This window comes from Podarcis erhardii (assembly GCF_964252035.2).
Source record: "Podarcis erhardii genome assembly, chromosome: 8".
Taxonomy (NCBI): Eukaryota; Metazoa; Chordata; class Lepidosauria; order Squamata; family Lacertidae; genus Podarcis; species Podarcis erhardii.
In genome coordinates, this window is record NC_138499.1 from 42,786,518 (window position 1) to 42,797,383 (window position 10,866).

The 10,866-nt window shown below is 40.2% G+C and overlaps 1 protein-coding gene across 11 annotated transcripts in view; it reads left to right on the top strand.

The window, feature by feature from the left end:
• The window catches only part of CCDC178 (coiled-coil domain containing 178), a 131,249-nt gene that overhangs the window by 34,471 nt on the left and 85,912 nt on the right, over positions 1-10,866 (top strand). For 10 of the 11 annotated variants that reach the window (XM_081873671.1, XM_081873676.1, XM_081873673.1 and 7 more), the window contains 2 exons: positions 3,931-4,076; positions 7,067-7,226. In XM_081873671.1, the coding sequence (XP_081729797.1) occupies positions 3,931-4,076; positions 7,067-7,226 (306 nt within the window). The remainder of the gene's footprint in view (positions 1-3,930; positions 4,077-7,066; positions 7,227-10,866) is intronic. The other variant, XR_014159398.1, reaches the window with a different exon arrangement.

The following is a 10,866-nucleotide window of genomic DNA, read 5'->3' on the forward strand; positions in this document are numbered from 1 at the left end:
ATATTATACAATATCTAATACCAGCATGCAATGATAAACTTGCAGTAAATCTGTTGATTTGTTAAAGGATTTTACAAGTGGGTACAGGAACAGGATGAGCACCGAGTTTCTGTGCAGTTTCTTACGAACACATTTGGAGAGATTGCTCAAAAAGACTAAAGGATATATTTGGGAATGCACTACTCGGAAAGCAGGGATATAGCCAGTTCAACAATGTGATTTCAGTATCTCTTGTACCCAGGCAATCTAAATTAGGATAATTTATATTATCCTAAGAGCTAATGATAGGTAGTGGATATAGTGTTGCAGTTGCAGTTGGAGTTAGGAAACCTACATTTATTTCTGTGATTGGTCATGAAACTTATTGGCTGACCTTGGGCCAATCTATGTGCAACTGCTCTTGCAGACAGTTAAGAACCTTCAATGTGTGTGTAATGCAGTTGTTACATTTGCTCCGTTAAAATATTTACACTGGATGCAGATTTATTTCTAGGCCCTTGTCCCAAGTCCTAGTATTTTTGCTTGTTATCAGACTCGCCAATCATTCAGGTTCCATACATTGAATAATTGTGCCAATTAATTGATTAAAGTTGCAGCTGCAATAAATCTGTTCAGATTTGTACATGCACACCCCAGTGGTCCACAGTGCCATGTTCTTGTATTTACTTGAGTGCCTGGCTACCCAACAGATGGCATTATCATCTTTGACATTGTCATGCTCCAGGAGTGATGGGGTAGCCTGAAACCATGCTGACCTCCCACCCTCCTCAGTGGGGACAGTTTGAAAAAGGATCCTGGATTTATTCTCTCTCTCTCCCAATCAGATGCTTCCTGCTGTGACAGTTACATTACTGGTTATCTGTTTGGCACTGTGCATGGGATTCCCAGTTTAGTTTCAGAAACTGCATATGCAGCATCATTTAGTATATGTGGTTCTTTATCCGACGGGTCTTTGTGCACCAGGAGTAGGGAAAATGACAGTCTTTTTCATGTATCCATTCATAATACATAGTGGTGGTAGTAACTTGCAAAGTTAGTTGTCTGGATAGGCTCCTGCTGCTTTGTAATATTCCATTTTATTTTGCTAATTTTCCTGAATAAAATGTACATTCTATAATTGATCTCCTTCACAATGTTTTTATTTTGAAATATTTTAGGTATTTTAGTTTCCTGTTAATTATGTTTCTTTGAATGTTTACTTTATATTTGTCTTCCTTCAGTAATGTTTCACTCTGGGTTGTTTTATTTGCTCTTTTAATGTAGGTTGAAAATTGCTTAGATATTCTCCCCCCCCCTTATAAAAATAAAGCAGAATAGAAATGAAAATAACAACAAGTAGTAGTGGTGGTCTGCTCCATCCCATTTCCATATTCATCTGTGATGGTTTCCTAAATCCATGTTGAAATCAACGTTGTTTGTTAGCATCCATCAGTCTCGGGAGACAGCCTCAGGGTGAAGTCAAACTGTTGGAAAGTTACAGCTGTTGAGACCAAAACAATAGAGACATGTTTTGTTGCAGATGGGGCAGAAAAGAAGGCATCCGGTTGTGCTGCAGCAGATGCACCATGGTGTTTATTATCTCTGCACTCCCCCAGCGGCCATTCTTCCTCTGGTCATTCCTTAGATGAAAGTACACACCATCTCCAGTTAAGCTGAAGGCATATAAGAGCACCAGGGAGAAGAATATGTCAAAGAGAGTTGGGGCAAGAACACAGCCATTTCATACCACTCTTTATAGGGAGGGCATCCGAAGATGAGCCACCATACTGGATGGTGCCCTACATGTTCTTGTGGAAGGACACAATCATCTTGTGAAGCTTAGGGGCATCTATCCTCACATCATTTCTCCTGCAGCTGGCACAGTGAGAAAATCATGTTGCTGTTGACCTCTGAGTTCTGAAGCTGCATTGTGATTCAGGATAGACCCTGTCAGCAAGTGACTGTAATCTGTTGAAAACTACACTGGCAAAGGCTTTTCCCACAGTACTCAATAGGGAGATTCCAGTCACGGTGGTCACCTTTTTCCTTTTAGAGGGGTCACAGTGCTGGAGTCACACATGTCTTGTGGCACAGACCCTTATTCCCAACACTGCAAGAGGAGGCCATGGAGGTGTGTCACAAGGGAGGAATTGAAGCTGGCTTTCAGCACTCCTATTGGGATTCTGTCTTGTCATGGGGCTTTGCCACATGCCTGAGAGTTGATGGTATTCTTCAGCTTGTCAAGGGAGGGAGGGACATCAATCTCTTCCAAAAGAGGCAGGGTATGAATACTGTCAATTGCTGTGTCAGAGACCATGTTTTCCTGCAAGTGCAGTACTCTGCCCATCGCTTCATCCACTTGCTACTGCTGTGATGATCTTTCCAGACAAGGTATTCAGTGGTGCGGTTTGCCTGACTGTTGGTCCAAAGGCTTTCTTCATGTCTTTGTACACTTGCAAGTGTTGCCAATATCAGCAGCAAGTTGAATGCTTTAGCCAGTTGTCATTTTACATCATCTGGCAATCCGCTGGGCCTCATTCCTTGCCTTTCTCAGTGTAACAATTGTCTTTTTGCAGGGCGCACACTTGTAGTTCACAAGAGCCTTGCACTTTGTGCAATAACACTCTCCATGCCATCAGACCAGTCAGGGATCTGTTGCTCTCTTTAGACAAAGGAGGATATATTTGTGTTGTAGATTGTCTCTTTGCTGTGTTCCACCTTGTTTCTACACTAAGTCTGGGGCAGTTCAGTAGAGCTTCTTCGGCGGAATAGGAGAAGAGTTCACAAAGTTCAAGTGTGACTCTTCTGAAAGTGATGTAAATAATAATTTAATGTATTTCCTTTGAAAATAGAAATTGAATAGGTGTGTGTTTTATTTAAGTTTCTTGAATTATACAAAAAAGTAATATTACAAACAATAACAGGAGTGTAGCTATATAATTTCTAAACTCACTTTGGAACTTTTTCAGCTAGGAAATGTTCAGGGAAGATTAAAATCTGATGGATCTTTCTGTTATATTTTAGCCCAGGAGAGGCAGATCAATTCAGTCCATGTCAAAATTCCTCAAGCATCCCCAGCTTCTGCATTCCAATCATCTCCACAGGATTTTGACATTTGACTATCAGCCTATGATCTGTCATTACATTATCCCATAATCACAGAAACAAGAGGAGTTGAAGATAATAAAGTTTCCTATACCTATTATCAAAGTGCATACATGTATGAAGACTTTTGTTTAAACAAAGATAGCAAAAAAATAGTGGACCTGTTGTGATCATCTGTAGTGCCAGTATCATTTAGTTCATGCAGAATTCTGCTTTAACATGAGGGTGTCCTTTGACTCTTTTCTTTGTTCTGTGATCTAATGTAGCAGCAGCATTCACATAGCCTGTTAGAACAATCCTGTAAGATTGGTCAGTATTATCATAACCATATTGCAGTTGATGGAGCTGAGAGTGAGATATAGTGGCTTGCCTAAGAACATTTCACGAATTTGTGGCAGTCATGATACTTGAACTGGAATTCGAAGCTTCACAGCTTACATTCAGAACCCTCCACACTACACCAGCTTTCATCATATTTAATAACATAATCAATGTAAAGACTAATGTATTTTGTACATGAGAACATGACTGAAAAGAGCGTGTGTATTATTGAGAAAGGGATGTTGAGCAATGTGCTGATGTTTAAAAACATATTTTGGGAGTCTTAGAATTCTGGTTGTCAGTTCATAAAACACACTTGGGAACAGTAACTTTGATGTACAAGTTTGTGCCTTTACAGAAAAGGCATTATTCTACTTGCACTAAATGTTTCAACTGCACTTCCAAAAACAGTTCTATTTCTTGGGTATGCAATTTCATGCATCGTCGCACATAATTGTGCACTTAAAACACAATATCAGGATATCTTCCCAACTTCAGAAGTGTATGTATATTTTTAATTTTCAGGTGAAATATTTAGATATTTCGACCCAGCTTGATGAAGTCAACAGAAATATTGCAAAATTCCAAGATGAAATGAATAAAGTAGCTGAAATGAGCAAAGTAAAGGAAAAACAGCTGGCTAACATAGAGGCAAAGGTAATAGTGTTAAGGTAAGACACTCCATTTCAATAAAGTTGTGAAGGTAATACATAAATTTAGTATAAATGATGAACACAATATTGATGTATTGCTAATACCATATTATCTGAAGAGAACATAACAATATTTATCCATAAATAAGGAGTATTTTTCATATTTTATGCAAAAGTAGAAAAGGTTCATGGTGAATATTCTTGTCTTGTAAATTCTATTTTAGGCATTAGAATTGCATGCCCCAACCTAATAAAATTCATGGTCAGTTGCATCTTTAATTAGTTGAAAATAATTCGTTTTGTTTGTTTCTTTGGGTAAAGAAATGTGAGTTTCATTTCCTGGGACTGATAAATTCTAACATGAAAACAGAAAAAGGTTCTGTTCAGCTAAATATATGGCAGGCCATGGAAGCCTTGAATAACCATATTCTGCAATAGGCTTGATCTTTAGGGTCAAAGTGGGAAAAGAGAAAAAAAGATTTTCTGCCAAGGAATTTTGGAGTAACCTCACATATGATGGAGCTTATGGAAAGCATTACTTGTCTCATGCACAACTCATGTTAAAGTAGCTCCTTGACTTACTATCTCATAAATAATTGGTCTAATGTAGAAAATCCAGAGTTGGTTTATAAAAAAAGCATTGCTGACCTTTAATAATAATAATAAAATAAGTTCTCTGTAGAAGTAAAACAGCATTGCTATAAAAGCTGGTATTGAAATCCAAGAATGAAACAACAACGAAACATGCTACAAACAAGAGGATATTAGGACAAGGCACACAATTTACAAACCAAAGCATATATCATGGTAGATCAAAACAACAGAATTATAACAATGCCTGAAGCAAATTTGAGTGACTAAAACTGTTTAGGGGGCTTAAAAGAATTATGTCCCATGTCTCAGTGTAACACAGACCTGAAACTAAAGTGGTAAGGATTGATTCTTTGACCTCTCAACTGACTTATTTTATTTTAATTTATGCATGATTATTATCTCCCCAACCATTCCACATGAGGGGGTAGGTTTGATTGCCTACATGAACATGCCAAGGCACCTTTTTGCAGCTATCAAATTGCTAAGAAGATCCTTGTGAAGATACAATGCACAACCTGCTTCCAACCAGTGGAAGAAGATGAGCTTAGAGGTTTTTTTCAACAGGGCATTTCAAAGTGTCACCACATTTCCATAATACACCTGGACAACTCTGTACTCCCACCATAAGTGGGGGAAAGTGCCCACTCTCCCACACCTATCCAGTACTAAAGGCTGTAGTGCAGGAAGGTTTTATGTCATCTTAATTGGTGTGATATACCATCATACAGGGACGCGGGTGGCGCTGTGGTTTAAACCACAGAGCCTAGGGCTTGCTGATCCGAAGGTCAGCAGTTCGAATCCCCACGACGGGGTGAGCTCCCGTTGTTCGGTCCCAGCTCCTGCCCACCTAGCAGTTTGAAAGCACGTCAAGTGCAAGTAGATAAATAGGTACCGCTCCGGTGGGAAGGTAAACAGTGTTTCCTTGCACTTCTCTGGTTCGCCAGAAGCGGATTAGTCATGCTGGCCACATGACCCAGAAGCTGACTGCGGGCAAATGCCGGCTCCCTCGGCCTATAGAGTGAGATGAGTGCCGCAACCCCAGAGTCGTCCGTGACTGGACCTAACAGCAGGGGTACTTTTACCTTTACCTTTACCATCATACAACTCATTATCTTATATTGAGTTCAAAGCCTAATGGTACAAACTGGTTGATGACTTCTTTTGCAACTTTAAATGCAAAGAATTTTATTTACAGGTAGGTAGCCGTGTTGGTCTGCCATAGTCAAAACAAAATAAAAAAATTCCTTCCAGTAGCACCTTAAAGACCAACTAAGTTAGTTCTTGGTATGAGCTTTCGTGTGCATGCACACTTCTTCAGATACCAGAATTTTATGTTATTTATTAAGAAACCCATAGAAAAACATATTTCTTATAAAATAATGTAACCTAACAGTAGGCTTGCTATAACAACACATATAATTAGGACCACACTTTTCTGTTTCACCAGTAAAGAGAAACCTCTCTCCAGGTTGTGGTGGGGTGGGTGTTTGTTTGTTTGTTGTTTGTGTTTGTGTTTGTTTTGTGCACAATCTGATGGTTCTTCCTTATAGTCTTTTTGCAGGCATACATAGTGTACAAATAGATTATTTTCTTAGTGGTTTTTAATGGCCCATTACACTAGCATTGCCTGCCTATAACCTTATATGTCTCGTCTCTCATCACCTATAAATAAATGCATATGACAAAAATACCGCAAGTCTCCAGTACTCTTTCTTCATTAAAAGACTAACCCTGATACCCTTCCCTGGAACAGCCTACTGCTTGGGGAAGTGGAGAGCATGAAACAATAACTTTAAAAGAGAAAGTTTTGAACTACATATATCAAACATTAGGTTACACTCCTGAGCACACTTACGAGAGAGCAAGTCCCATTTACTTTAATGTGGCTAACTTTTGAGTAAGCTTGCTTAGGATTGCAGGGTTAGAATACTACCCCTATGCTGGTAAGCGCTGAATGGACACAGCTGTAGTGTGATTCCTTTTTCAAAAAGGTCCCTCTGGATATTTGTACCATGATTTCAAGATGCAATGATTTGAAACTTCATATCATGAAGTATCTGGCATTGATTGGACTGACTTTATTTAGTGGAGTGTGGCATGGAGATATAACAGGCATATACCAGGAAGGAGAGTGCTCTTGTGCTCCAATCCTGCTTGCGTGTTTCACACAAGCATCTAGTTGGCCACTGTGAGAACAGGCTGCTAGATTACATGAACCATTGGCCTGATCCAGTGGGCTCTTCTTAGGTGTGCAAAAGTTCACCCCACAGTAATTTTGTGAGGTTTACAGGTACTAAGGGACAATTTGTTGTTTTTGCTAAACTCCCGTGGAGGTTTTATAGGTCACCTTAAAGACAAGTTTCTTGGAAATAAAATACCATTTTATTCTAGTAATGATATTTTTTCTCTTAAAGGGAAAAGTACACTAGAATAAAGGCAAAGGAGCAGAATATTCAAACATTAGTTGATTTTCTCCATGATCGGCTGGATTATAGTGAAAAAAAATTAAAGACGGATAACACAGCATTTGAAGAGTGTATATGGAAGAGACAGAAATCCCTGAGAGAAAACGAGGTCTGTGTTGTTTGAGTTATTTTTGTTCTTTTTTTAAAAAAGTGCATTTTCTTTTAAAGCCAACTGCACTCTTGAATATTTCAGCCAAAATTGGGGTTTCCAGATGAAACTTGACTCAGGCATTCAGACCACACTCATGGGGAGGTATCAGTTTCCAAAATATCCTGCAAGACAGTGTCCTTCCAGTGCAGGCATGAAAATTCATTAATCAGTTTAGTATGCTGGGCTTCAGCAACTGGCTAAAACTTTGTTCACAAAAATGGAATGAGTGTCTTTGGGGAGGGGACTTGATATTGGTGATACCAATTTTTCAGACCATTTACATTTAAGTTTGGAAGTTTCATAGTTCGTTTTGTTAATCTTTCACTCTGGGATGTGAAACAGCTATTTTTGAAGGCAAGACAGAGGGATCTTTTTGATAACACCATGGCTCCCATGACAGAATAGAATCAAGTTGCAACGTGCACCCAACATATACAGTAATTGACACTTGTTTCTGGCTAATACCTTTTCAATGAAAGGTTCCAGATAAACATATAATATATCATATCCATGGCAACCTACTAGTTAAAAACTTAGGTTTCATGGATGAAACTTTTAGACAAAAGTAAATCAATCGAAGAAATAACCAAAGGCAATTTAGTTTGCATCCAGCTAAATCCTTGTACACACAGGGAATGACTTCTGGAAGCACAAGGGAACTTCTCTTTTCACCCCTGGCACACACCCCAGATCTGCTCTGAGTTTCCCCAGTCCTTTGCAGTAGCTTTCTTTCCCCAGGGGGAGAAGGAGAAGTTTGCTTGTGTTGAAGTTGTTCCCCACACACAATGATTTAGCTGGATTCGATCATTTGTGTTTTGACTTTATCATTTAATTTGGGAATTGGTGTTGAATTGTTTGAAACAATATGTTTCTTAAGTAAACACAACCTTCTAAATCTGCAGAATATGTATGTATTTGGACATGTGTGTATGTCATGTCATGACTGTGCTTGCTGATTGCTGTCAGCTGTGATCTTCCAAAGCTTGGTGATCAAATTGCATTTGTGGTAAACTTGTCTGTTTGAAGTTGGATATGTTTCTTTACTTAAGATTGTTTTGTTCCTCCTGATACTATACACAAAAGCATTAAATGTCAAAAAAGGCCTTTTGTGAATAGCCTATGGGGAGGAGAGGTAGCATTCCAGTTACTGAGTAGCATATGAGGGAAAGCAGGGATGGAAGTAAGGTTCTTAATCTCATTGGTGTCCCTTGAACAGGACAAGACCACCAAGGAAGGAAAGGGGTGGCATTCTAATGAGAACTACCTAATCAGGGCTGTCTTAAGCATATGCAGTGCCGGGGTGCAAAGATCCGCCTGGCGCCCCCCCCCCCCAGTTGCCCAGTCCCAGGCACGCAGGAGGACAGAGCCGTCTGGTGCCTCAGTGTCTTGCTGGTTCACTTGCCCCCAAACTCACAGTGCAGAGCCGTCCACAGCAGAAGAGCCTGCTGTGGCGCTCCAACTGACGGGCGGGCTCTTCCCCAGACTTAACTCTCGGGCCCTGGACTCTTGGCCTGGTGCCCCTGAGAGCCCGTGCCCAGGTACCCTGCATCCCTAGTGCCTATGGGTAAGACGGCCCTATACCTAATTCACACTTCTTGAACCAACATGCAAACTGATGCACAATTATCCTTTCAGATACATAGGTCTCTTAATTTTGTGATGCACTTATCCAGCCAAATGGTGTGTACAAAAATGTATATATTGGGAAAGGGGTGCATAAAATGGCTATGTTAGTGAAGATAATGTACAAAAATCCATTACATTAGGGGGTAATGCTTGCAAAAATATGTGTATTACTCAAAACGGCAAACAAAACTGCATATTGGGGAAAATATCATGATGATGATGATGATGATGATGATGATGATGATAGTAGTAGTAGTAGTAATAAATGTATTTATACCCCGCTCATCTGGGTGGCTTCCAACAAAAGATTAAAAATGCATTAAAATTATGACTCAAATTCTGGCCAAGTTGCATAAGAATGTTAATTTTTTTGGAGGGAGGACTGCAAATTGTCGCAGAAATGTGGAGAACTGAAGACTGGAAAACATGGGGAAATGAGGGAAACCAAAACTGACAAATTTGCCCATCCCTACTAGCAAGCCCATTCTATCAAATGCCTTAAAAATATAGTAAAGGGACCCCTGACCATTAGGTCCAGTCGTGGCCGACTCTGGGGTTGCGGCGCTCATCTTGCTTTATTGGCTGAGGGAGCTGGCGTACAGCTTCCGGGTCATGTGGCCAGCATGACTAAGCCGCTTCTGGCGAACCAGAGCAGCGCACGGAAACGCCGTTTACCTTCCCGCCAGAGTGGTACCTATTTATCTACTTGCACTTTGACGTGCTTTCAGACTGCAAGGTTGGCAGGAGCAGGGACTGAGCAACGGGAGCTCACCCTGTCGCGGGGATTCGAACCGCTGACCTTCTGATCAGCAAGTCCTAAGCTCTGTGGTTGAACCCACAGCGCCACCCGTGTTTTTAAGAGTTATAAAGCACTTATGAGATGGTCTGAAGATATATTTGGGTCTTTTCTAGCTGCTTGGAGGTTTATTCTTGGCTTACAGTTTGTTGTTTGTCTGGGCAAGACACACCATGAACCCTGCTTGGGATCAAACACTAAACCAAACCATGGCTTAGCAGGTAAGCAGCCTCAAGATAGCCAAGGGGGAGCCAGTTAGCCATGATTTTTACTATGAGTACACTTGCACTCTCATGGCTAACCATGGCTTGGATTAGTGTTATGTGCACACTGTGCTTGTGAACCTTCCACTGGGAGAGGAGTAGGAAACTAAGGTGGTTAGTAGCTATGGAGGACTATAAATAACTGGAAACTGTGAAGTCCTGGGAAAGATCACTGTGCTGCCTATAATGCTCTCAGTTTTGTTACACGTATCTACTTACTAGGTTTTATAACAGAGTTTGGCTGAAATTGTTGCCCTTAGGCAACAAACTTTTTCAGAGTTTTCTATAGCAAATTCCCTACAAAAGAGTGGCGGTAGATATAGTGTGAAATGTGGAGCTTGAAGTACAAATGGAGGAAAGGAATGGCTGAACTGAAAAAATTGTAGTTATTATATTTTACTATCATATGTATTTAGGCTGTGTTGATTTTTTTTTATGGGCCCCAAAGAAAGAGGCTTTTAAAATAAACCTGTGCAGAGATCCCCTGTTTCCTCCAGGCTATTCTGTATGTGCAGGGTAAGGGTGACAAATCGTCTGGCTATAAAATTGTCTTTAATTAGTTGACTCAGTGACTTCCAACAGTGTGTTATGCTGGTATGTGGGGAGTCCCATGCTACAAGATAGACTTTGAATTGTGCTCCTTGCTCCTGGGTAGACTTACTGTTATAGCAAATGTGTCTTACATGATGTCCTGTGGGGAGTGCTGGCAGTATTACCCAAATAGCCACCCCACTGTCTAGTTTTATTGGCTTACAGGAAAGCTATACCTACCCTCCTAAGGTATATGGGTGCCATGATGGTAATAACATTTAAAAGGAGCATAAAAGGAAAAAATAATGGGAAGGACAGTGGAAATTATAAATTATAAATTATTTGTGCACTGAAAGGCATCATGTGATAAAAGTATTGTCAT